At 41.4% G+C, this 27,932-nt stretch overlaps 1 protein-coding gene across 2 annotated transcripts; it reads right to left on the reverse strand.

The window, feature by feature from the left end:
* Window positions 1–1,050: 1,050 nt before the first annotated feature.
* QPCT (glutaminyl-peptide cyclotransferase) lies at window positions 1,051–27,925 on the reverse strand. 2 transcript variants are annotated; one of them, XM_057742773.1, is made up of 7 exons: window positions 27,692–27,925; window positions 20,324–20,470; window positions 13,875–14,153; window positions 8,675–8,851; window positions 6,625–6,724; window positions 3,530–3,646; window positions 1,051–1,907 (listed from the first exon to the last, which is right to left on the reverse strand). In XM_057742773.1, exons 1-7 carry the CDS (start codon window positions 27,809–27,811, stop codon window positions 1,762–1,764), a joined length of 1,086 nt encoding a protein of 361 aa, XP_057598756.1. In that variant the 5' UTR covers window positions 27,812–27,925; the 3' UTR covers window positions 1,051–1,761. The 2 variants fall into 2 exon arrangements, with proteins under 2 accessions (XP_057598756.1, XP_057598758.1); XM_057742775.1 differs by lacking the exon at window positions 27,692–27,925 and adding an exon at window positions 25,105–25,252 and having other exon boundaries at window positions 1,289–1,907.
* Between the last annotated feature and the right edge of the window lie 7 nt (window positions 27,926–27,932).

Below are 27,932 nucleotides of genomic sequence, written 5' to 3' on the forward strand. Positions count from 1 at the left end.
CATTTGGCATTAAGAACATTCTGGAAAGTCTTTCCATGTAAAGAGGCAATGCTCTACAGTGCTTCAGAGGATGAGCTTTAGAGCCAGACTGCTTGAGTTCTAAACCCAGCACTGCCACTTACTAACTGCGCGATCTTGAAGAAGAGACAACCATCTGAGCATCATAAAATGGGGTTCATAATACCACCTACCCCTTAGGACTGTTGTGAGGATTAAGTTGGTAAAAATGTATAAAGCTCCTGTGACACTGATGCTGAGTTAGGACCTAATAAGTGTTAGCTCTTAATATTATTTCACTCACAAAGACACAACTTCCCTTTACATAATTTTAGAAGCAGATTTGTAAAATAAGAAGAAATCTATAAAAATCCAGTTCTATAAAATTTACCAACATGAAACTATAGACAGATATTGTGAGATATAATTGTATATAATTCTGGCTATTCTTTTATAAAATTATATAAAGTCATATAGATAAAATTATATGGATCCTTTTTTTTAACCTGGAAAGTTTGTTTTCATAAGTAAATTCATTTTCTGATGACTGTTTTTGTTATTGAACTTAAGGTTGCCATTGCTTTCCCACTCAGCTTATCTATCTCACTCCCTATGCAGCCTCAGCACATTAATTCAGTGAGGTTTATTAAATGTCTGCTCAGAACAGAGAGCACATGAGAAACAGCAGCCCCCAGCTAACTTCATCTATATGGCAGGATCAATTTCCTAACTATTTAACTGATCCGGTTTGTATTTCTAGATAACTGTTTCCTATAGCTAAAGAAAAATCCATGAATTCCTATGGCTCCAGCCCAAACAATTTTGCTCCCATGAATCTCCCGAAAGAAACAGGTTATAAGTAATTAAACAAACTTGAGTACCATATAAGCTACCTGCACACAAATAATCCTAATTGCTGTGCTGCCACTGTGTTACCTGCATATCGACTCTTGACAGTCTCTGTCTTCATCTCAACCCAAGATCAAAACAGCAAATAAATGTCTAGTAATTATATCATATAGCAGAAAAAAGGCCAAAAAATTGTAGGTGGAGTTTGATTATAACGACATAAAAACTACATTGAAAATATGTGAGAAAAAACTAGAGTAAATGGTGATTCTGTTCACATAATGAAATTATAGTTGTTTTTTTCTTTTCTCCATTTTCTAGATTTTGGTACTGACTATATTATTTTACAACAAAAATGTTAAATTTGTAAAACTCCATAAAAACTGAGCTGTACTTTATACAATTTTTCATTCACATATTTAAAAAAAAGACATTCATAACATGGCATTTAATTCTGATTTAATTTCCATGAAATAAACAATACAAAGATTTCTCAAAGAAAGTGTGAATTTTCAAACTGCCATCTCTGTTTTGGATTACATGCAATAGATTCCCAGGTATAAGAAAATCATAAAACTAAGGCTACACTTTGCACATGACCATCATATTTAAGTATTGTTTAGAAAACTGTGATACTGACTATATGCACCTGATGTGGCATCACAGTTTCTTATCTAAAGTTTAAAAAAGATATTTATCTTCAGTTTTTCTTACACTTCCCTTTCTTTGTCACTAGATGAAAATGAGTGAGCAATTTGGACGTGACATAAATCTAGGATATTCCAAGATACCTACAGAGTGAACCTATGGGATAGAAGTTTCCACACGACATCTGTCTGGAATCACATTATGTTAAAGGGTGCCTTGATTTTGAATATGACACTAGATGCAATTGCCGTAAACTAAACCAGAATATCACAAATGAAGGTATTCTAACACAAAGACTTGTAGGATTTTGTTGAGATTGTCAGTGGCCGTTTTATCCAGATTCTCTTCGTTGTCATCCATGGTGTGCCAGACTTCAGGGAAAGGAGACGGGATCAGATGCAGAACCGGGACGCCTAGCAAGAAGAAACGGCTTGTGATGAAGTGCATATTTCCCGTGAGTAAACTAGAAAGTCTCATTCTCCAAAGAAGTCTGAGTAGCACTATACTATATGCTGTACTATACCATATAAACACAGCTGATAACTCGTCATCTTCTGTGTGCAGCCCTGTATCTTACCCTTATGCTCCAAAGTCATTCATTCATTAAACAAATGTTAATTAATCCAGTACATAATTATAAAGCACTTACTAAGTACCATCCCCTATTCTAGGAGTTGAGGGTTCATCAGTGAAAAGGCAAAGCCCTGCTCATATGGAGCTTACATGCTACTAGAGAAAGAAACAAATAAATGCGAAAAGAAAGTGATAAGGCTTATAAAGAATAGTAAAACAAGGTAAGGGAATAGAGAATGAAAGGCAGAGAGCAGGGCCAAGAAAGAGATATTTAAAAGCAGGGAAGGGACTTCCTTGGTGGCACAGTGGTTAAGAATCCTCCTGCCAATGCAGGCGACACATTCCCTGGTCTGGGAAGATTCCACGCAGTCCGGTCTGGGGAGATCCCGCATGCCGTGGACTAACTAAGCCTGTGTGCCACAACTACTGAGCCTGTGCTCTAGAGCCCGAAAGCCACAGCTACTGCTGCAATTACTGAAGCTCGCGCACCTAGAGCCAGTGCTCTGCAACAAGAGAAACCACCGCACTGAGAAGAAACCTGCGCACATCAACTAGAGAAAGCCCTCGCACAATGAAGACCCAATGCAGCCAAAATAAATAAATAAATATTCAAAAAATAAAATAAAATCAGGGAAGGCCTCTTTGAGAAGCTAACATTTAAGTAACACTTAACATTTTAACACTTAAATTAAATGCAACAAAGGAGAAAGCAAGCCATGTGAAGATCTGGGGATGAGCATTCCAGGCAGCAGTATTAGCAAGTGCAAAGGTCCTGAGGTAGAAGTATGCTTGGTCTGCTTGAGGAAAAACAATGTGTTACTCAAGCAATGTGGCTGGATCAGAGCAATAATTAGAGAGAGAGGTAGGAGGTGATGTTGGAGAGGGAGAAAAGGGTCATAAAATGGAGGCCCTTGTAGGTCACGATAAAGACTTTGGGTCTTATTCTGCATGATGGCAAGCCACCAGAGCTTTAAAGTAGGGAAGTAACATAATTTGATTGATATTTTTTAAAAATAACTCTTGCTCCTATGTAAAGAATGGGGATGCAAGAGTAAAAGCAGAGATCAATTGGGAGGTTACTGAGAGAATTCCTGGGTTAATTTAGACTTCCAACACTGACAGAAAGGATATTGCTTCTTTATCAGCAGGAAAACACCAGAGTTACACAAAGTGTAAGAATACAATCTAGCTCTATGAAAGGGAAGGCAGGATATCAGAGGTATATGAGCTTTGATAAATATTCTACGTGTAGGAAAAAATATAAAAGTGTCGTCAGGGATTTGGAATGACTTTCATGAAAAAAATAAAGCCATGAGATGACTGGTGAATGATTTAATTAATCAGTTATTAAATTTAATGTTTCTTCACACTTGTAGATTATTGAAATGCACATAAAATACAATAAGTATGATAGGTAAAAAATGCACATGTGCATGCATGCATATATACACACATACATTACCTTTTCTTAAAAATGGAATATGGTCATCCTGAATCACACCTCCAGAACCGTAATTCTGGAAATACCGCCTCTCCCAAGAGTGATCCTTGAGCAAACCTAATGTATGGAGTTCATGTTCTGCAGATGATAATTAGACAGCAGATGAACATATGTTTTTATCAGATCAACAGTCAGAATGCATAAGGAGTTTGAAATCTTGACACTTGGCTTTAAAACATTATGCAGTAGTACACCCATGACAAAAACCTCTGAGCTGCAGGAGCAGGGCCTCCCCGGAGGGCCCAAGTTCTCTGACCTCGCCACCCTGGAGGTGGGCAGAGAGACCCCAGGATGGGAACCCAGCCTCTGGCTCCAGAGAAGAATCAGACCCTGAAAGAGAGCCCTAAGAATATTAGACAATGGTTCTCTTCTGGTTTGTGATTTTAAAGCTGATTTTGCTGCCACGTCTGGCAAAGCAAGGGCCACTCTGTTCTCCCAGCGGTTCCAAGTCTGGGCCACACGCCTGCTTTTGAGGAGGAGAGACCCTCCGGGTACACAGATGCCCCCAGGCCATGGAGCAGGTCTGTCACTGCCTTGTCCCCTGAGGGCAGGCTGCCAGCTTCTGGTCTACAACCAAAGATTTTCAAAAGCATCGTTTGTATCTTCAATCAAATCAAGCACTCAAAGACACAGTAATTTTTGGTAACATTTAAATATTCAAAGTACATGGTGAATATGAGTTCACTGTCAGAAATCCTCACAGCATCTCACATGCTTTTCATTCTACAGATGACGCACCAGGGAGTACACTTCAGCTGAAATTTTTAAAAGCCTTTGTCTTTGGTATCTGTTTTTTTGTTTTAAAACTGTAAATGTTGCGCTTTGTATTTTGATGTAAACTCAGAATAGTGGCATTTGGGGCCTGTGACCAAAAACCAAACCAAACTTGTAACCAGCCATGGATCTTGATAAACCTGCTCTTGGTGAAAAAAAACAAACAAACAAAAACAAAACCAAAACAAAACAAATTAAAAAACCCTCTGAGCTTGAGTGTAGACACTTTGGAGTCATTCTGAGAGAAGAGTCACACGTGACTCTAGCTTTACAGGTGAGACCCTCCTTAAGAGTCAGAAACTTAATAGCACAATGGAGAGATGGAGAATGAGAAAACTAGAAGACAATGGAGGGGAAAAACACAGGTGTAGATACTTACAGATCCTCAATCCTGCACAAAGAATGCCTTATGAGGAGATGCAGGGCTTGAAAGGGGAGTCCTTAGACAGAATAGGTATGAAGTGGCCACTGTCTGGGGAAGGGATACCTACTATGACTTGCAGCAGTGGTTCTTGAAGTGTGGTCGGTGATCAGCGACATCAGTACCACCTGGGAACTTGTTAGAAATGCAGATTATCTGGTCCCAATTCAGACCTACTGAATTAGAAATTCTGGGGGTGGGGTGCCTCCATCTGTGGTATAATAAGCCCTCCGGAAAAGTCTAATGCACACTAAAATGTAAGAACCATTGACCTACATTCCATCACTCCTGTCATCTCGTAACATAGAACCCATGTGTTACATGGTTACATATAATATGAGTCTGGGTTACAAGATGATGAGCGATCACAAGAAGAGTTTACGACAACTGAATAAAACTTTCCAGGATAGGTTAAATTTTAAAATTGCTAAATTTAAAGGGTAAATCTAGACCAAGTGGTAAGCATTCACGTGTAATATGATTTTAGGAGCATCAAGAAAGCCCTTACTATGACCAAAACAATATTCCCACCTGTTTATCGATGATTGTAATTCGTCTATCTTAGGATACAACTTTTCCTTATACAATTAGAGACGTGCTAGGTGGGTTACACAATGGGTTAAAATTGTATTAAGATGTGAGTTACTGATATAAATTCATTCTGGTGGAGGAAATAAGAGAAGGGAATCCAGTCCTTGACAGAAGGCCAAATCCAATTTCTTGAGGCTACTCAAAGTAAGGAAAACATGATGAAAGGAAGAGCCCCAAGAAGCTTATATTAATAATACCATAATAGCAATTCTTTCAAACTAGGAACTGAAATTTACCAAAGATAAGCATCTGAGGTTCAGGCAAAAGTTTCTTTCATAATATTCTAGATCTGGATATAGGCACATTCTGAACTCATGAGAAAAGCTTGAATTGAGATGGCAGCATTTTCCCCACTGCCGAGAAGAAAGTACAACACTATCCTGCTCCAAGAAGTTTGTGTGGCTAGAAAAGAATTCTTAGCCTAATGTTCTTGCCACAAAAGCAGGGCTCCTGGCCTGAATTCTATAATAAAAATCTATCGCATGTTCATCTCTCCCTGATGCCAATTTTTTGTGTTTTGTTTTGTTTTGTGGGGTGTGTGTGTGTATGTTTGGAGAGGGAGGGGTGTCTGGAGGTACAAGAGAAAGAATTTATTCTCCTTTTCCTTCTCCAAGCCCCAAGCCTCTCTCCTGAGCCATAGATATCTTTGTTTCCTTGGCTGGTCTGGCCTAACCTAGTCTGGCCTATTCTACTCTCATTTATTTGACACTAAACCTTCTCTCAAATGACTCTTGAAGGATTTTGGCTTTCCCTTGCATCCCCATCTCTTATTCCTTTGGAAAATAGGCAGAGATTGTACTAGGTTTAAAGGAAAATCACATCTGCATAAGGCAGAAAATAGAAGATGACAAAGACAGAGATGGAAAAGAAAGATACATTAAAGAATATCTTTTGGTATCATTATAAGGACATAATATTCATCATTATCCAACATGCTTTGCCGAGTTTTCCCTAAAAATGCATTCCATATGCTTCAAACAGGACTCAGAGATAATATTTCCAAGCTATTTCTAAGGATATGCAAATAGGATATGAAATGTAGCATTTTATGTTTCCATTTCAAAATGCAGTTTTCATGCAGGAAAATAAAGTGGGCCTTCTAAAAGAGATGAATAGGAATAATAAACTAATCAGTAAAGCAAGAAAAAAACCAGTAAAGTATATTGTATGCTCAGATCACACACTTAAATCATAAATTCTGAATTTTAAAATGCAGTATTTGTCAGTGGGAGGAAACCAGGTTTGACTCTTTAATAACAGTGGTGCTTACCAATTGCTTGAAGTCTATCATACCATCTGGCAGTATTTCGGAAAAAGTTGGGAAATGTTGGGTTTGGAGCTCCGATTAAATCCAGTAAGATCAATAAATCCTGAGGGAGAAAAAATATTGTACAATTACTGTCGCCAAAACACATTTCATACTCATCGGTGGAAAAAAAAATCAGTCAAAACTAACTGCATTTTCATAGCTGAGAATGAAATGGGGAGCTGTATAAATGAACAAAGGGTTTAATAACATTGTAAGTGCCTCTTTGGGGGGAAATTTTTAAATCTTGCTTATGCAATGTGGACAAATGGCAAATTGTAGATTCTTCATGTCTGTAACCCCAGAAGGATATCACTAAGGGGAAATTAGAAGGAGGACATTTGGATAAATATTTTATAGAAAAAAAAAGAATACATTTGCTTTATTTTCAGATGGCATGAAAGCTTATCTAATCTATTCCATTCTAATGAGCCATTTTATCCTTAGTCTGTAATAACACAACTGCCAAAGGAGAACACTTGGATAGTGATTATTTACTCCTTAAAGCAGCATATAAGAAAATCTCCTTGACTAGCAGCTCTATGAGCTTAGTCTCCAGATCTCTATTTCCCTTTCTATTAGATGAGAAACTCAAGCTTGCTGATCTCTAAAGGTCCTTTCTGGCTATAAGCCTCTATAATAAACCAGTATTTCTTAACTTGTTTGAGCCATAAAACATCAGCAAGCTTGAGGACGCCATGAAGAGCACCCCCCAGATTAAGAACTCCTGATCTATAGAAGTGAGGTAAGGTATGGGTAAATATCTAGCATTGATCCTGACACATAATAGATAAATATTTTCAGAGTCTATGATTTGAAAGACATAGTATCTATTAACTCACGAATGATGATTAAATATATCCATTGGGGGAAAATAGGCTTGTTTGAAATAGAAGTATGTTCACAAGGTTGCATAAGCTCCTAAGAGTTTGTTTCTGGGGAAAAAATGGTCTTAACTATCCCTATGGATTCATATATTTGGACTGGTAAATAAATAACTTTGTTCCTTCTGCTGATCAATCAGGTCTTTCCTCCTCCTCTGAATCCTTTTTAGCCACTTGAACAAAAGTGATTAAATGAGGTGCCAGTTATGTTCCCCCGACCCCTTATGAGCTGCCAGCGGGCAACAGGACAGAAAGCCGACATGAGATGCGCTGGAGTCACAGAGGACATTGAATGTGGCCATTTGGACTCATATGGTGAAGGTCAGTGATAGGACAAAGGACAGGCGTGAATGGAGGGGGTTAGAAACAGGCTATCAGTTGACAGACAGGGTGAGGGCTAGGGATGGATGGAGCCATAGGGAAGAGTGACGTCTCAGGGTTTCCATGCTGGGGTTAGTGAGGACGCAAACACTGAGTGAAGGTCAACTGTGGGAAGAGAGTCAACAGGAAGGAAGTTCAAAGGTGGAGTAAGGGACTAGGTATGGGGTGTGGCGCTGGGATGGGGGATGAAGAGGCGGCCAGAAGCTGCACCCATTACTTGGCAACAGAAGCAGGGTTTTAAGGCCGCACTGAAACGTCTCCACCCCCACGTCAAAAACACCACATCAAAACGGACACGTCAAAATGTCCTATACACACTTGGAGCCCCGATAATGCTTTGAAGCCACCAAGGCAATTCTTCACTCCCATCCCCATACTATATCCTACTCATTCCATTTCCCAAGACCCCAGCCTCCTCTGGCTTGACAGAGGCCTCAAAGATGGGATTTGCTCTCTCCACCTCTATACTTACTGGGGGAGTGTGCTCCCGTGGGACTGAACTGAATCTGATGTTTCCTTATTCTGAATTTTTACATCATTTTAATTAAGCTCAGTCAAACATAACTTAGAATCATTCTTTTTAAGCTCTGGGATTCCTCAAAAACCCAATGCCTGCCAAAAAATGTTTTATTATAAACACTCTGCTCCAAGAATGCTGTGGCATTTTTAGGTCTTTAATTGGCTTTAGCTTTGGCTTCCTGTGAAGCACAGCCTGCAGCTGCAGCACCATGAAGATTACCTGGACTCACCATGCCATGCAGCTGGTTGGTGTTCCTTGCTCCAGGTGGATGCGGGGTTGATGCCATCTTGGAAGCTAAGTGCCGAGACCCATACAGGGAATCTTGAGGAGACCAGTGAAGAAAAGCCTCTTCTCCATCAAAGAAAATTAGCTGGAGTGAGAGATCTGGCTTCGAGTCTGAAATATTCTGATTTAAAAAAAAAAAAGTCAAAAAAGAGAAAAAATATTCTGAGGATTAAAAAGTAGCATGCTTTCCTATTAACTGAACAAAAAGATAGACGTGCCACGAAGAAAGGGAAGAAGCCAAAGCAAGTGAAAATATGCCAAAATTTATTTTGCACCATTTCCTCTCTGAAAATCATCACGGGTCCCACAGTCTTCATCCATATAAATCTCACTTCCTCCACTCCCTCTGAAAATACAAGTCTTACACTGTTTTCTTACTCCTTAGAGAACTCTAGAACTATGGAACTGCAATGGTGGACGTGGTGACACAACACCCAGGTCCCTTTCAGAAGGATGTTTTGTCCCTGTTGCCAGCAGAGGTGTCAGCAGAAGGCCTTCAGTTGTTAGTCCCTTTAGCTCAGCCATGGGGGCATCCTACATCCAGTAATTGGCCTAAGCAGGTGCTAGGGGCTCTCTAAAGGGCCATGCTACCTCCAGAGCTCCCCGGGGGTTGACTGAGGCTGTTGAACCTGCATGGCAGCCCGGCTTCTCCCTCTGCCTACTCCCATTTCTTTCCCCTCCTTGCCACAGGTGTTGAGCCAAGGCCACTCCCTACTAATTGACTGAAATGCTAGCCTCCACGTCAGAGTGTGCCTCCCAGGGTATCCAACCTGAAACAACACAAATCTTTCTTGCTTCTCACCTCATTTAAGTCTGCAATGTTGTATTGAGTCTAGGTTCAAGAATCCGCCCTTGAAATGCGACAGAGACACAAAGAATGGTAATTATAGCCTCTCCCTTGGAGGAACCTACACTTTAGTTGGTTTAGGGAAAAATAAAAAAAATACATGGGCATGGCACATGTACCAAGGGTCACAAATGTAACACAAAACTCCTCTGGGAAATGGATAAATTGAGAGGTGGAATCCTTGCAGTGTCAAGGAAGACTACATGAAGGAGACTATTTGAGTGGAACTTAGAAGGGTGAGTAGGATTCTGATGGATTTTATACTTCCCACTGTCTGACAACAACTCTCACCTTTCAGAGTAGTCCTTCTGGTACCCCAGCCCCCACAATCCCTCAACCCCATTGCAATTCCTAATCTATTGAAATGTTCACCTTTTCACAGTCTTTCCTTTACCCCTATGATGTCCTCACTTCACCCTATATTCAGCTTAAATTCCAGTCAGTTGTTCTAATTGCTCTCTGAGTACACACTCAACTGCCATGCCTCTCTCTGCATTGATCAAACTCACATAGCAAAAGCATAACATTAAGTCCAACTCTCTGCCTGCTTTGTGCCTGCACCCAGGCAGCTGAACCTGGATGGAGAAAAATACATAACCATTTGCTCTCTCTGCCCCTATGCAGTACTGGGGAATGTGCTCCCACTGGATGGAATTGAATCCGATGTTTCCTTAATCTGTTACGGATAAAACTTCTCCTCTTATCTCTCCAAGGATATTAAAATTGTGTTCTTTAAGTTATTTTCTGCTCCTGTGCCCTATTTGCTCTGAGTTCATTTTCAACTTGTATTATTTGTTTTGTTTTCTTTCTTTCATGCAGGAGACAGTCCTCAAATATCTGATCATCCTTTGTGCTCATTTGCATTAAACAATAAGATACTAAAACGCTGATTAGAGACACAGATTGCTTGGCTCCACTGCAGGGCAATCTGATGCCCAGGGCGTGTTTTCACTGAGGATCCCCAAATGTCACTGTCTGTGGGTCTTTTCTATGAGGTGGTTCACATTTTCCAGAGAAGGATCCTCCAGTTTCTTATCTGATGGGTGTGAGCTGGCTGCTGTCTTTCTCATGCTGGAAGTGGGAGAAAGGCTAGGGAATCTCACTGCTCAGTGTGTAGTCTTTCACCTAACCTTACTGATTTCCATGAGGCGCCTCATTACTGCCCTCCTTTATATCCTGCCACATCCAGAAAGTCCCTGGTTCAATTTCTCCAGAAAAATATCCCATCACCTCCTACAAGGGTACAGATGGAACACTCACCTATCTGCCAGGCGTGAGGTGGAAATCTTATATACCTAAGTGCTCCTTATACAGACTTAAAACATGCTCCTCCTCCGTCCTCTGTCTCACTTCTGCCTTCCTTACTGTCCCCTCTCCTCTCTGAACCAGTCAGGATTTTGTCAGGGGACCACTGGCTTCTTCGACTTCCTCCTCTCTGAGGAATGTGACATCTCTCTATGTCATCTGCCTTTTTTCCATTCACCTTCTGTCTTCATATGGTGGTTTCCAGATGTTCCCCAGATTCTTTAAAGATGGAATTTTTCTTGATTGTTTTAGGGTGATTTCATAAGAAGGAGAAAAATGTCTTTATCAGCTGAAAACTAAGGTATCTTTGTATGATAATCAATTGTCTTAATATTACTCCTTAATTAGACCCCAGGAAAAGGACAGTTTGTTATATTTTGAGTCTCTCATAACTCCTGACATTACTAAGCACAGGATGTGTCTATCTGTGCTTAGCACTGTGGTTAATATATATGCACTCATGGTTTAATAAGAACTCAGTAATGAAACAGATTGTCTCACTGGCAAAAGGTGTATAGTGCATACATTAGTGGAGACCGTCTAAGTTTCCAGTTGTTTAAAGGGCCTCGACTGGTTCCAATGTTCTGACTCCAAATCAAACAGCATAATCGCAGAACACCAGGGCAGGATAAGATTGCTTGGGACCAGAGACATTCTGTTCATGCCCAGGTCAGAAGCAAAAGGAGGTAGTTTTCATACTCTGCAAGCTTGAAGGTTCAGGAGCCTCAGAAATGTCAACAGCTTGGTGACTCCAGTGTTCAGTGCAATGACTTACTTTCATTCTCTTCTCTTAGCACCATTTCATTTAGATAGGCATAGACTGTTTTGAACAATGACCCTGAGTCCTGTGAGGCAACTTGCTCTTTTTACTTCTTTTTAGGATTGGCAGAAAAATAACTGTAGCCTTCAATGTCTAGTAACTCAGCCTAGCATCTCAGAGCTAGAAAATCTTCATGGCCGGATTTGTGAAGGTCTTCTAGTCCTTCTTCCTGGCAATACAACAGACACCTAGTTGCCGGTGTTAACAGAGTCAGCATGTTACCTGCAGTCTTTCCCTATCCAAGGCTGTATCAGCTAATGCCACAACAATAAGGTGTAAAAACCACTCCAAACTCAGTGGCTTAAAACAACAATCGTGAGTTCTGCAGGATCTGTAGGTCAACTGGGGACAACTGGTCTAGACTGGAGAAACTTTGCTTCACCCTGCAGTCATCCAGGTTGGCTCTGCTCCACAAGCCTCTCGGCCTCCTCCTGGGACGGGCAGGCCAGCCGAGGCACGCTCTTCTCACATGGATGGCAAAGGCGTGACGGAGCAAGTCCAATTGCACAAGCATATTTCCAGCCTCTGTTTATGGCATCTACTAGCATCCCATTGGCCAAGGCAAGTCAAATAACCAAGTCCAGAGTCAAGAAATGAGCAAGTACCACCTGCTAAAGGGGGAGGGCACAGCAAAGTTACAAGACAAAAGAGGTGAATGTGTAATCACAATCTTGTTACTGGAGGGGGAAGACTTCCAAGAATTGGAACCACCATCCAGTCTCCTATCCAGTCTTCTCCCAGGCCACGTTCTTCTACCACTTACCCAACCCATGACAGCTGAAGAACATAAACTATCTCCTTAACACAAATCTAGCTAAAGTACAACTGGGAGAATAAATCTGATACTCGCAAAGTTTGTATTCAAAACCAGTCTTTATTTTTAATGGTCCACATCACTGCTTACCTCTATTAGAAAAGATAATTAAACGAATGTAGGTGTATATTGTTAATGGAGATCCCCACTCAACCACTCATTCAGCCCTTTCTATTTCTGGTCACCAAAAGCAGGTGTGAGTTACATGGAAAAAGGTAAAGGAGCTCACCGAGAGAAAACACACCCACCACACAATTTGTGTCTTTAAGTCACACTTCACCTCATTTCATGTCCTTACACTAGAAATGCAAATATGAAAAAATTAACCTTTTATATCAGCTTCTGAACTCTCTTACCCAATTGTTGGGAAAGGATGCTAGTTAAAAGCAGGACAGAGCATGGGACAAAGACATTATAGAAGGTTCAGAAAACAAAACAAAATGGAAAAACAGTGAAAAGAATACTGAGAGGTTATAAACAATTCTTGCTTTCTTCAAGTTCAGCATATCCAGCATAAATAGAACCAAACATCTCTATTACTTCCATTACAAGATAAATCTTTTACTTCTTTACCCCCTTTGTACCAAAAGCTGGCCCCTTCATAAGGCTTTCAGGGGGAAAAAAAGGTATTTGTTGCCTGCGAACAAAGTTTTTTGTTTTTGCTTTGCTGTGTTTACTTGGTTATGAGTGATAACTGAACAAAATGTCTTCATCTAGCTTAACATTTTTTTCCAATATACACTTAAGAACACAGAGACTAAAATAACATCTGAGAGTCCCAGAAGTATTCTGAGCTGAGAATGTAACAAAAGCTTTGCTATGCTACATAAAATTGAGCCGAGATTCACAGATAATAACAATAATGCATCTCTGCTTCGTGCTTTAATCTTGATATGTCTGAATTACCCACTCTCCACTTCAGAACCACTTTGCAGAAACTCCCTCCCTGACTCAAGGCCACCATGTCTCAGAATAGAAGGCTGTGATGCTCTATGGCTATATAAACAAGAAGAAATAAACATAGTTCTCCTACATATGCCTGTACCAACCTTCCACCTTCTTTATTTTTTGCAAAAAAAAAAAATGTTCCTTTTCACTTGATGTGTATTCATAACTAAAAAATCAGGTGCCAATTAGTGAATACACTGTCATGTACTTATTGCCCATGGTGGATATTTTAAATAATCTTCCAGTTAATATCAAGTCAACTTCATTTCATTTTGCAACAAATCAGTACAAAATTTACAGAAAGTCTACACTTCCAAATGGCTTTCTCACTCCCTTAAGGATCCTAGAATTCACTCTGAGCTACTGCTAACATGCTTCATCCCAGAAACCTACAAGAGGGAAACAGATACCTTCAAGGAAAGGAGCTGCTTGTCTAAGGCCCGGGCAAGTTCCAGCATCATCGCGCATGGCACAGCTGAATCAGTGGCTCCTACAAACACTCTGTCATCCCAGTGAGGAAAATACTTGGAGTCATAGTGACAGGCGAGGACCAAATGTCGTTTAGCAGTGGGATTGAGGGTGCTGATAATATTTGAGAAAGACCGGTACCCATAGGGTGTCTGATTCAAGAAGGTGTCTACTTCCAAGACCCAGTCAGCTTGAAGTCTCTGAATTCTCTGCATGATGTGCTGATCAAAACAAAAAACAAAATTTCAGACCTAGACAGTTTTCATTTGTTTTAGAAGTTTTATGTAATGGCTTTCAAGTTAAAAATGCAAAACATGCTTATTGTATTAATAGCAAGGATGTTTAAAGGAAAAGCTAATCCTCTCCCTCTCCCTTAACATCAGCCCCCTGCCAATCCAGCTCAACCAGCTGTTAATATTACCAATGTTGAGTCAGGTGTATATCTTTCCACACCCTTCTCCTTGTTTATACAAACATGTGCTAGCACACAAACACATACATTTGGCAGAGGGAAGTATATTCTTTTTTTTTTAAACTTATTTATTTATGTATTTATTTTATGGCTGTGTTGGGTCTTCGTGCTGTGTGCAGTCCTTCTCTAGTTGTGACAAGTGGGGGCTACTCTTCGTTGTGGTGCACAGGCTTCTCACTGCAGTGGCTTCTCTTGTGGGGCACGGGCTCTAGGCACGTGGGCTTCAGTAGTTGCAGCACGCAGGCTTAATCGCTGTGGCTCGCGGGCTCTAGCGCACAGCCTCAGTGGTTGTGGCGCACGGGCTTCGTTGCTCCGAGGCATGTGGGATCTTCCAGGCCCAGAGACTGAAACCATGACCCTTGCTTTGGCAGGCGGATTCTTGACCCCTGCGCCACCAGGGAAGTCTGAGGGAAGTATATTCTTAAAGGAATAGAATCCTGCTCTACATGTGCTCTGCTCCTTGCTCTTCTCAGTTAACAGTGTATCATGGACATCTCCGCAAATCAGGAGAGAGAGCTCCAGTGCAGTATATGTTAAAGCCCACTTTTAATATTTCTAGGAGGATAGCAATACAGCTTTGAGAAATCAAACATGCGAGGTGAGTCCTATAGGTCATAACTTCCACTCTAAGCTCTTCAAGAGTGAGAACTGCACATGGCAGCTCTTTTTGTCCCAAACACTTAGCATGTGCCCCCAGTCAGCAAATATTTCATAATGCGGCAAACACTAACGAAAAATATTAACGCTCACCTGTTAAGGATAATGCACAGAGAGTCACGTTACAAGGGGATGGTTGGGAGATATTTGAGGTTCTGCCTGCTCTAGAAATCAATAAGCAACTCTGAACCATAATGACATATCAAGCAGTTTTCCCTTTGCATTCAACACAGGTCCAGACCCACTGCAAATGCTGGTGAAAATAAGAAAGAATCTATTTTCCCATCTCTCCTGGTCACCTTGGGCCTTGTGAGCAACGTGGTGACTGACAGGGAAGAGCAGCAGATGGAAAAGAAACATCACTTCAGGGACTGGAGGTGTCTTCTTAAGCCAGAATTTATGAGAAGTTACAGGTGAGTTCACTGCTGTTCCCACTTGCCTTTCGTATCTTTATTTTCCCTTTGCTTTATTTTCCTCGCTATGTTCCATTTATTTCATTTTGAAATATTATATAGATTTTTGTAAGTTGCCTTAAAAAATTATTTTTAAGTCACGCAACAAACTAACCATCAACATATCCGGCAATTTGTTCCACAATGAACATCCAGTAGGGATGGACCTTGAGGTGATAAACAAATAACTTATAATGACTGGAAAAGAATGGGAGATTTTTTCCCCCCAAGGAAATACACTACTTTCTAGCCTAGCCAAGTCTTGTGTGACCTGCCCTAACTAATGTGACATGACACGTAGGCAAGGGCCTTGGAACAACTGTGGCAGGAAGCTTCCAGGAAGAGGAAAACTAAGCCAGAGGGAGGACAGTGATTCTACAGTCAGTCCTGCAAAAGCCAAATAAACAAACAGTTTCCAAGATATTCACTCCTTGCTCTCTGTCAGGAGGTGGACTTTGGCCTAAAGAGCATGTATACACAGTACCTTACCTTTTCTATTACACATTTACAAGTTGTCTTTTCATATAAAAATAATTTTTAAAACTTTATAACCTTTTTGAAATTATCACTCATATCTCATTTTATTTTGTTATTCTCCACAATTCTTAGTGCTGAGCTTTGTACACAGTAGGCTATCAGTAAAAATGGGTTGATTATAACTAATAAGTTATTCTCATATAAAATTATATGCCATAGAACATTAATAGTTTGACTAGAGAGAAATCACTGCATCTAAGACAGGTTTTCCAGAGAATTTGAAAATAAGTTATCCCCAGACTTTGGGGAAAAGAAGTTTTTCCATAAAAGGGGTCAATCTTAAAAAAAAAAAAAAGCACATCCTCCAGAACATCTGGTATCCAGATGATGAACTGCCCCATAAAGTGTGTTCACTACCAACAGCAGCCTGCAGGCTTACAAAATGAATTGGGATTTTTAAAAATATATCTGTTAGCTTTGCTCAGCTGAAGTCTCACACACAAACTCATTCCTCATCCAGTGAACAGGTTTTGGCCATAATTTCTGATATCTGTGTGGACACTAAAATCCACAAAAGCATCAGCAAATGCCCCCAAAAAGAGTTCTCCCTGAACTAACCTTTTTTATTCAGTATAAATATTTTTATTTATCTTAGCAACTAATTTCTTTATAAACAATCAAATTGGCTGCATAACCTAATTAGGTCACCAATATCCCTTATTGTTGTGCTTTTGGCTTGCAGAATTAGTCTGCAAGTTCCCGCTAGAATTCTCTAGAGTAGGCTCCAAAAGCTACTGCTCTTCTCACTAGAATGCCCCTAAACAGGGAGTGCTTGGCTATGAGAGGGCGTCTAAGGCAGCTGGACTTCTCTAACTCCAGGCAGCAAAAGCCTCAGCCTACCGGGCACGCTAAAATGCAATTTAGAATATAGACTGTATTTTGGATTTCTATACATCTATCTTGTTACATGCGGAAGGGAGAAAAGAGACAAAGAGAGATGGATAGATTGAGACACAGAGAGATAAAGACAGAGAGAGATGGAGATTGAGAAGAGAGAAAGAAAAGCACATGAAGATAGAGAGGGAGACAAGGAGAGAGAGACAGAGAGAGGCCAAGAGTGGGGGTGGAGAGAGAGAGAGGAAGAGAGAGAAAGATAAAAGTAAACATGACATTCTACTTCCTGGGGAGGAAGGCCCCAGGGGATTTTAGGTTAACATTGGTGAATGATCCTGGGTCAAATTAATTAAACTTACATTCTCATTTCCAAGTTCTGAGAGCCACTGTCATTAGTGGACCAGATCTGTTTGGAGGAAGCAGATCCTGCAGTATTTGCAGTAAGTCTGCAAACAGACCATTGTCTGGACGCTGAACGCTGCCACGGGGTCTTCAGGTACCTGCTCCCTCTTGGGTGGACCATGTAGTAGTCTCTCAGGCTCCAAGCTGAAGGCTCTCCACCCAGAGCCCTCCATTCAGCGATACACATACCTTTCAATGAAGAAGTGCAGCTTCAGCTAATCAGATGCACTGGACATCAATAGGGGATTTTAACCACCAAGTTTCTAGCTTGCCTCTTTTAGACAAAGTTTCTGGCTTGTTCCTTAGTGAGACTTTATAGTCCTGGTTTTTTAATTTATTTTTTGTTCCTCTCTCAGCTAGAAATCACTGAAATCCTCCAAAATTTAGTAACTTCAAAGTATTAAATTCACAAATAAAGTATCTTCTCAAATAAAAATATTCTAAAAATCCAACAGACAGCTTTAGGCTTATTGATCAGAGACAATAAAAATGCAGACTGTGGAATATTGTTCCCATATTATCTTCTGAAAGGGAATGCATAGCAATGCACATCTTTATTGATAACTGATAAATGTTAAATCACTAACCAATTTTATATCAAGTCCACATTTTTTTTTAGATTTTAGAATCTCCTTTAGTTATAACCCTGAAACTCTATAAATGTAAAACATCTGATCTAGTGCTGAAAAATGCCTCACGAGAAAAAAAATAATTTTCCACCATTCTTGTCTAAATTTAGTTCAGAGTAAAAGGTACTAATCCTAGTCAAATTAAAGCCATTAAGTGTAGTTCCCTCATAATAACTCAGTGTCATCTATCTCATCTTCAAAAGAGGGAAGTCTTTATCTTCCACAGCTTAGGGGACAGCTTTCCTAAAACTCATGGTAATTTTCTTTCCCCAAAATTATAAAATCAAATCTCTTAAGTAAGATTTCTAACACAACCATCCTGTTAGGACTATTGCTATGTCAGCCAGCCATCTGCAGGCAGCCCAGCAGCTATTCCCAGCACATTCCAAAATACAGTCAATAAATTTCTCACTTGTCTCCACCCGATATGACATGGAAGATGTAACACTTTTAAATGAATATGAATTTTTAAAACCACAACAGAACCTATGTGTACTATTTGTGCAATCTATTCTGTTGAAGCTAAATAAAGATCAAATAGCAATATTTGTTGTCTTTGTGGCTTTCTTGAGGCCACAGGCAAGGAACCTCAGGTCTGAGGTACGCACGTACGTTTCTGGGTATACATTTGGCCTCCTGAGCAAATGGTATGGGGAAACGAAAAAAGTGGAGATGAGTGAGTGCTACAGACCTAAATTTTTTCTAATGAGGAACTGAGGATTTTGGAGAGACCCACTAAGTGCCCTGAGCTTCTTTTAAGAAAATACTTGGGAGATGAGGCTCAGGGGAGATCACTGAAATGAATGGTATGCATCTCACTCTCGAACACGGGCCTGAGAAGATACAGAGCTGGACACACTTGTGAGCACACACCTCAGAGCTGGTCTCTCCCAGCCACTGCTCTCCAAAGATTGGATGGAGAGGTCAGGCAGGTCCCGGTCCAGGTTCTGGCCTCATCACTACCACAAGGATAACCTTGAGCAAGTTAATTCGCATTCCTAAACCTCGGGTCTTTTTTAATCTGTAGCACTGGGAGGATAATTGGACACACACAGTAGCATCATTGTGCAGATGGAATGAGATGATCCATGCAAAGAGCTCTGTCAAGTGCCTGACCTGAAAAAAGTGCTGGGTGAACGGCCAGCCATCACCGGCAGTATTCACCACTCCACCTACAGCTTAGAAAGAACTAACGTGCTCTTTGGGTCTCCACCACTTAAGTCCTTAGGGGAAGCAAGGGTTGTTTAAATCGAAGACAAGAGGCTAATGGGGCAACAGACAATGGTGTCTGGGCTCAGCTGGAGAAGCAGAAGCCACATACTGGATAGAAAGGAAGAACCCACCAGCTGTGCTGCCGGGCCTTGCAGGTATCACTCTGTCACAGCAGTGGAGTGCCAAGGTGTTTGCCTGAAGTATTAGGGCAGGTGGACTACTCTCAGAGGAGGATATGAGAGGCCAGCCTCTCTCCATTCCTTCCCAAGTTGCCCCTTAAAATGGGGCTACTTTGAAAAAACAGTCATTCAGAGCTGGGGTATCAGATTGTGTAAGAGGACTGACACTAACGAGGCAGAGAGACATTCAGGTCTAGCCCACCTTATGGCTTAATCTACCTTCGATAGCAGTGTCTTTCAAACGGCAGTGTGAAAATCAGTGGGTCTTGAAATCACATTAGCCGGTCACGACCAGCTTTTTTTTAAAAAAAACTAGTAAAATAGAATTAATATCAGAGTAGATTGCAGGTAATAGGTGTGTTTTTCATGAAACTTTTGTATAAGTTAAGTCTATGATTGTGTGTATAAAATATAAAATATATATATTTGTTTACCATGGGTCAGAGTCAGAAGCTTGAGAAGCATTGTACTGGAGACAGTAGCTTATCACTGATCTTGACTCTCCCTCCAGGGAGAATACAATTTCCCAAAGGGGAATAAAGTCCTGTTAGGACAGTAACTCACTCTTTTTTTTTTTTTTTTTTTTAGGAACTTTTATTGAGATAGAGTTAACATACAATAAACTGCATATATTTCAGTAACTCAGTCTTGATTCAGAACTGTTAAGAAAGAAATGTCCAAGGCTGCTGATATTGGGTGCTTAGGGTCCAAGAAAACCTGGTTGGGTGCCTGGGGGTGTGTTATAGAAATGATCAAGTGCTGAGCACTTAGTACGCTGTCTAATGTCGCACCTCACACAGAGATTTCACACATAAGTTGATATAGGTAAACATGCAACTTTTAATTCAGAACAGATATTTACTCTCAGTTGTTTGGTTTTCTAGGTTGCCTACTTTAGTGAATAAGATGAGATGACAGATCTGAATATTAGACAACTCAGCACTTCAGGCATAATGTCATCTCTCATGTGAAAGCAAAGTGTTGGACAACCCTCAGGTCTGTGTGCTGTTCTCTCACCTGGCGAGCGGCATAGCTTCCAGGGGATCCGGGATATCGCTCTATCAGCAATGGTCGTAAGTCATTTTGCCACATTGCAGAAATACTGGTGCCTTCCGCAACTTGCCGAAGAGATGATAAATTCAGAAAGGCTGGTTGGTGATAATTCTGAGGATCAAATAAAATTATTTAACTGGCTATCATTTCATAATATGTTTAAGACTTATCCTGAGACATTTGCGATTATAAAATATTCACTTTGAACCTCAAAATAAAGGGATAGCTCTTACATTATACAAAGTAAATTAAACTATTCAACTTTAAAATTGGCCTCTTAGGGACTTCCTAGGTGGTGCAGTGGTTAAGAATCTGCCTACCAATGCAAGGGACACAGGTTTGAACCCTGCTCTGGGAAGATTCCACATGCCACAAAGCAACTAAGCCTGTGTGCCACAACTATTGAGCTTGTGCTCTAGAGCCCATGAGCCACACTATAAAAAAAAAAAAAAAAAACTGGCCTCTTAGACCTAGAAGTTAAACTAATTGTTTTGGCAGCTTGTTTTTAAAACAGAATTAAGATAATGCTTTGAACCTGAGAGTTAATATTTAACTCTGATAGCCCGTATAACTTTTAATAATTTTGGTACAATTGCTTTGTAAAACTAAGGTTTACAAATAATTGTTGATATCCTAGTCTTAAGAAAACAATATTTCAAAAACTACAGCCCAAAAAATAATACACTTTGTTAGCATAATTGCTTTATAAAAGCCAGTGTGGTGTTATAGAATAAGCATATTCTTGGGGTGAGAGAAACTGGCTTCAAAGTTTCTGGCTGCCATTTATAGGTTGTATGACCTTCAGCAAGTCCCTTAAATTCTCATTCCCCTCAAAATATCAAGAAAGGAATTTGAGCTAAATCTGCACTGTCCAATATGTTAGCCACTAGCCACATGTGACTATTAAGCTTTGAAATGTAGACAGTCAAATGGAGGTGTGCTTTAAGTGTAATACACATATTGAATTTTGAAAACTTAGTGTGAAAAAAATGTAAAATAGCTCACTAATAATTTTATAGTGATTACTTTTTTAATAGAGCTATTAGAAAGTTTTAAATTACATACGTGCTTCACATTATATATTTCTATTGAACAGCACTAGCCTAGATGATTGCCGCAATTCTTTTCAGCCAGAGCTTGATGATTCTATAACCCACTAAACAGGAAAATTTTTGTCTTCAGTTAAAATTATTTTAATATTCTATTAACGCTCACACTCTTTGGTACCCTTATATATTAATTAAGTGAACCGTAATTTAAGCAGCTGAACACACATAATATTCCAATTTGTAATTTGAATGTTACTTTACACATGATACGAGTAATGATGAATCATTCATTCATTACAGTTTATCAGGCACTCAGTGACAGAATGTGTTACTCCTCCCCATAGGGATCAATGTGAGTCATTGATCAGATGATTTATTCCCTAAGGGGCATGATGAAGGTAACATAAATTTTTTGGAATGCAAAACAGAACTTAGGAAAACCCTGCCTATTTTACAGCTTTTTCCAAGACCAGTGTAAATTGACTGTGTCTAAGTTATCGCATGGGTATATTCACTCCATGAGAAACTGTAGAATTAGAGAATGCTTATTGCTTGATTACTTCTACCCCTCTACACTTCGCTATGCCTCAGCACCACTCCCAGGTGTTATCACGCAAAGAGCATGGGCTGCAGGTCCAGGCAGCCCCCTTCAACTCAGCCTCTCAACTCAACTCCCCACCACTTACTCGCTGTGACTCCGGCCAGTTTACTTAACCTCATTAAGGCTTAACATCCTCATCTGTAAAAGGGAGGTCATAACACCCACTTCCTAGGGTAATTATAATTAAGTGAGCTAACACGTGTAAACTGCCTCAGTAAATATTCGGTAAGTTTTGTTCTGTTATCGTCTATCAACACTAAAGAGGTATAGGATGCCAAGCTGGAAGGCCACTTAGAGATGATCATGATCCAGTGTCTTTGCTTTCTGTCCATGGAAACTGAGTCAGAGAAACCAGCTGATTTTCCCAAGTTTGTAGGAGAGTTACAGGTAAGTTCAAGAAAGGATCCCGGTTCTGTAGATGCCCAAACCTGTGCTAGTTCTACTCTGCCTCCCTGCATTGTCTGTGCGTTTCCAGTGTACAACACAGTGTATTGATGCTGTGTCTAAACATCTTAAGGTTTGTGTTTATTTACTGGTAATACATTTTAAAATATATTTCCTTACTAAATGTGTTGCTGCAGCCTTTAAATTCCTTTGTACCTCAGATCTAAGTTCTCCTGTTAACTCTCAAACAGCACTTTGAGAAGAAAGAGGAAGCTAAAAGACAAAACAATAGAAATGTGAGAAGTGAAAAGAAGAGAATGGGGGCAAGAAGTCGCAAAACTTACATGGTTAATTATTACTTAACACAGCCAACCAGAGCCTCTGGTCTCTCCTGCTGCCTTACAAGCCCCATGCAGGGCCACTTGCCCCAGCTCACTGTGCTTCAGTCACCCTGGCATCCTTGCAGGACCCAAAGCAGTGTGAGGCTCAGGCCTCTTGGGACCTTTGCATCGTGGTACCTTCTACCTTGAAGGCTTTCCCCTTGCTCTTCACCTGGCTAACTCCTGCTCATTTCAGGTTGTAGCTCAGAGGCCTTGTGTGTTTACTTGTTTAGTGTCTGACTTCATGCAAGAGGTCAACTCCAGGAGGACAGGAACTGTCTCGCTTATTTTCCACTCTCTCCCCAGAACCACACAGTTCCTGACTCACGTGGCACACTCAACAAATACTGGATGAATGCATCAAGTATGGAGTCGACAGCTGATACATCTTTCTAATACCAACTTCACTAAGACTATGCTTACATAATAATAAAGTAAAATGGTCATGTTTGCCATCATATCTACCAAATCAGTTGAATGGACAGAAATTATAAAGGCAGGAAAGACAAGTGGCTGCCTGCTGCAAAGGGTCAGGAAGTGCTGTGGTTCAATGTTGGTTGGCTTTGTTCTTTTTGAATTTCTGAGAGTTGATGCTTGTGATGATTTAGAGTGGAGTTGGCCCAGGGCAGTCACTGTGACAATCAAGAACTATTGTGTCAAAAGCTGTTTGGCCAAGGGCTCCTTTTCTATTTACTCTCTATTAGTCTATCCCAGAGCCTACCTGGTTGCTGTGGTCCTTTACTCCATGTCCACAGTGAAACGAAATTAAGCTGGTTTACATGGGTGATTTATATAAAGACTGCTGCCATGATCCCCCTGCCCACCTGCCTGGTGGGGTGGAATGTCGCTCCAGGACTCTTTGTTTTGTAAGATCCCCCTGTCCAATAAATCATTGATTGTCGCTGTCTCTGGGGTCTTTATCTGGCCTCAAAACTGGGCAACTACAAAGCTTGCAGGTTTGCAGGGTGTACCCCAACAATTGGTGAGCCAAATAGGAGGCAAAGGAAACTCCCGTGAGCCTCAAGATGTTGGGAAATAAGGATAGGGAGGAAGAAGGTAAATAAATAGGTGATTTATGGAGGCATGAAAGGTTCTTAAGAGATTTAAGAAAAAACAGGAACAAAATAAATAACCCTCCAGCATCTCTACCTGTAACAGATATCGTGGATGAAACATAGCTAACTAATAGCACCCAAAAATGCTTAATGGATGAATCAAGGGTAAGCTCATCAGACAGGCCCATTGGTGCTCCTGAATACAGAGACTTACCAGTGTTGATCCTCAGTCTCCTGGGCTCACCCATTTAATGAACATACTTCAGTAAAGAGCCCTCCCTCACCCTGCCTCTCTGGGAATAAAGATGCCCTGTGAAATCACAGAGATTAAAAGCTTCCCAATCAGTGATGGATAGAGAAGGGGAAACAGTCACACTCAATTACTTAAGGTTTTTTGATATTTATTAAAGCCCTGAATGGAGAAGCATTCACTTTTTCCAAACTAAATGGCATCCATTCGAGTTTTATGGAAGCTGCCTCTTAGAATTCAATAAATATAAAAACCTATATGGAGCTGAGAGGCAGGAGTAAGAGGGGAAACCTGGAAAGAAAGTGTGGACTGGGCATGAGGAGAGTAAATGGATGAGGCAAAACTGTGTTGAGGCCCATGTTAAATGCCAACCCCAAGTTATTCTAGGTTTATTTCAGTTAAAAGGCATGTAGACAATTTTCTATTGGTACAGGCATTCTCAGAGGAATGAGTCTCTGTTACAGCCCCTGCCTTGTCTTTCCATCCAGGCAGAAAGGACAATGTCTGCTTTGGGTGACAAGAATCTTTCAGCTAAAAAAGTGTGAACCAGATATCCTACAGCATCTCCTCTGGACTAATCACATGGTGTCAGGCCAAAGAGGGGTTTAATTACATAATTTGTAGAGCTGGCCCAGCTTGCAGAGGGATTTGAGGTCCCAAGCCATTGAATTAAAAGGAGAACATTACAGAAGCACAGCCAATTCAATTCTAGTTTCCATCCCATATGAGCGTCTCCCAGACAGCACTCAGATTAGCACCTGTGTCTACTGTAAATTCAACCCAGCCAGCATTTACTGAACTCTTTCTGTGTCAGATGCCACTGATTTTACAAACGCAGTTGTGGAATGGTTGGGAAGTGGATAAGATAAAGTTCTGTCTTCTTTAAATGCTAGCAGCCCTCTATCTAAAAGCAAAGAAGTGCAGGCTTTGAAAACAACAATTTAGGGCCACATCCCAGCTCCCTCACTTACTAGCTGTGACTAGGAAAAGTTTCCTTATCTGTATAATGGATGTCATGGTACTTACCTGCCAGATGGTAGAAGCTCAAAAATGGCACATTTTTTTCTTCCTCTACCACCAATATCCAGGCTACCATTGGCCCTGTTCCTTCCTTGGAGTCTCCATTGCTGCTTTGTGATTCACAAGAATCATGATGGGTAGAGGGGTAGACGGCTAAGAACTTTTAGAACCATGGAGGAGGGGAACACTAAGATTTTTTAGAATATATGTGGCTCCAGAAGCAGAATAATGTGAAATGCTGGTGAGAGCAGTAATTGTCCTCCAGAACTACCCTGGAGGAGGACTTTTACGTGAGGCCAACTTTCCTGTACAAGGTTCCTGTGTTCAAAAAATCTGTCCCTCCACCCTGAATATGACTTGAATTTTTCTACTTCACCTTTCTTATAATAAAGGAAAATTCTATGAATTAAAATACCTTGGGTCCCAGCTTTATGACAGAGAAAGTTTGGAAACAACCTAGCTATCCAATAATAAGGGATAGTTAAACTAAGGAAAGATGAGGGCTCTTCAATTCACCACTGTAATGGTGGTCAAGTTTCCTCATCTGTAAATTGGGGATGAACATACCCTCCTTACAGGTGCACTGTGAGACTCAAGTCAGATGCTTATATATAGAAGAATCCTGATCCCAATGCCCCTAAATATACACCTGTGAATCTAACAACTTATACTATTACTTCTATGGAAAAAAAAAATGTTTACAGGTTTCAAATAAGCAAATCACAGCCTTCTAAACACAACCATAAACTAGGGTTGAACTGTTTTTACATATTAGATCCCACTGGAAGAGACACACCTTTATTTCAAAGCAAAGACAATGAATTTCAAAATCCATGCTTCCTTTACCACACCTCACCTTCTTTCCACAGACCAGTGTGCCAAGGGCACACCCCACATGATTAAACCAGCTAAATACCATACAGAGCAGGAAGGCATGTATTTTAGTGTGGATTAATTCATTTCCCAGGCTGCAAACTGTACTTGACACAGAGAAGACTTTATGAAAGCCTGGAGAGTAGCGGGGAGGGGGGGGGGCGGGGGGGCAGGGGGGGATTGTCATGGCTGATGCTGTCATTTGCTTGCACCACTTGAATGGAAACAGTTTCCCAATAGAATAGCAATTAGAAGTGTCTTAAATGTAAAAGGGATTCATGCTTTAAAAGACATTTCTCAAAAGTTAGTCTCATAAATTTAGAACATTGTAAGAATCCAGCACCTTCTCCCACCCTCAAATACATCCTGCCTGTAAATGACCCCTTCAGAGCAGCTCTTTCAAACAGTCCCCACCTCATTGATTCCCATTCATTTCCATGTATTGCAGACACATTTGGTGGTTCCACATTCTGGTAGTTAATACCCCTTCCCAATTTCAGGCCAGGAAGAAGAAGATTGAAGTCTGTAACTCTGTGTTCCTCAATGGACGTTGCTCCTGCTGAATCCCCATGGAAAGCTTCCCTTACAATGAAGTTATTCTTGAGTTGACTACCCTCAGCCCCACCAGGTTCCCTATGGCTAGTGGTGTCCATGTGTAAGTGGGGCATGTCGTGGCCCTTGAATGGTGAGGCTATAAGTGTCACCCAGAGAGCTGAAATGGGCTATTCATACGCATAGCCTGTGGCTGGACAGGACGGGCATGAGGGCCATGAGAAGGCCTGCACATTCACCCTGTGCCCTGTGTTTCCAACCTGTGAGTCAACAGTGGCAGACTGTAAGCATTAAAAAGATATGCTCAACAACACTGTTAAAGTTTATATCCCTTCACTTTGCTGCTTTTCTTAGCATCTTTGAAAGTATACCAATGTTACTCTAATACCATTAACCTTTGCTTAAGTGCCTAGCAATTTCACGATTTCAAACTGTTACACAAGAAAGGGAAACACTGTGAACCTGTTTACTTCACACAGAGGGAACTGGCAAATCACTTTGATCCTAAGTTCCTTACATGAAATCTCCATCTCTAAACATGTCTCTGACAATTGCATTTTACTGTCTTTGGAGAAAAAAAAAAAAAAAAAAAAAAAATATATATATATATATATATATATATATATATATACAGTTAATCTCCTTCGTTCGGAGCTGATCCCGCTTAAAAATCTGAAACAGACCCACAGTACAGTACAGCACCGTGCTGAGACTGCGTGGAAACTTCAGCGTCGGGAGGTCTTCCTTGGGTGCCGCTGCAAGGCAGAGGGCGGCACACCCCCAGGCGCGCCCAGCACCCCGGCGGCCGCGAGCGCGGAGACCGCTGGCCTCTCCTGTCCCGAGTGGGCGGCGGCGCGGCGATGCGCCCTCACCTCCTGGCTCCGCCACCGCAGGCGAGTCACACTTCCTGTGCCTATCAGTACCCGCATCAGACCGCAGCCGAGCGGAGGCCGGTGACATCACCCAGCTCCCGTGGCATCTCCAAAGCAACCCCGCGGCCAGCGAGGCACCCTGGCCAGGACGCAGAGCCCCGACTCGTCGGAGCGCCAGCCCCCGGGACCTCGGCTCTGCCCCGCCTGCCATCCTGCCTAGATGGTGGTCGCGGGACTCTGAGTCCCCGCACCCGCAAGAGCAGCCCAGATGCAATCGCCTAGCAGCAGCCCCTCACCTTTTCCTGGGTCCAGTCTGCCGCGCTCCGACTGACCCCCCGGGCCGCCAGGGGCAGGGCGGCCACCAGCAGCAGCAGGTGGAGGGTGTCCACGACGCGCCGGTCCCCGCCGCCTGCCATCTCTCCTGGGCTGTTTGGGCGCTTGTTCCCTGAGCCGCCAGCGGTCACGAGCCCGGGAACGCGCGTCCTTCGGCTTCCCACTTCTCCACCCTTGGGTTGACTGCGCCCGCCTCCCCATCGC

The sequence above is a fragment of the Hippopotamus amphibius genome, chromosome 7 (genome assembly GCF_030028045.1).
Source record: "Hippopotamus amphibius kiboko isolate mHipAmp2 chromosome 7, mHipAmp2.hap2, whole genome shotgun sequence".
NCBI lineage: Eukaryota > Metazoa > Chordata > Mammalia > Artiodactyla > Hippopotamidae > Hippopotamus > Hippopotamus amphibius.

What these genes read in the sequence shown, in the direction of transcription:
- QPCT (XM_057742773.1), bottom strand. Translation starts at nt 27,811, where the DNA reads ATGGCAGGCGGCGGGGACCGGCGCGTCGTGGACACCCTCCACCTGCTG. An exon ending in GAAGCTATGCCGCTCGCCAG is followed by an intron (nt 14,154 to 20,323) that starts GTGAGAGAACAG and finishes TGTTTTGATCAG; the next exon opens with CACATCATGCAGAGAATTCA. An exon ending in AGCAGCTCCTTTCCTTGAAG is followed by an intron (nt 8,852 to 13,874) that starts GTATCTGTTTCC and finishes TTTTTAAATCAG; the next exon opens with AATATTTCAGACTCGAAGCC.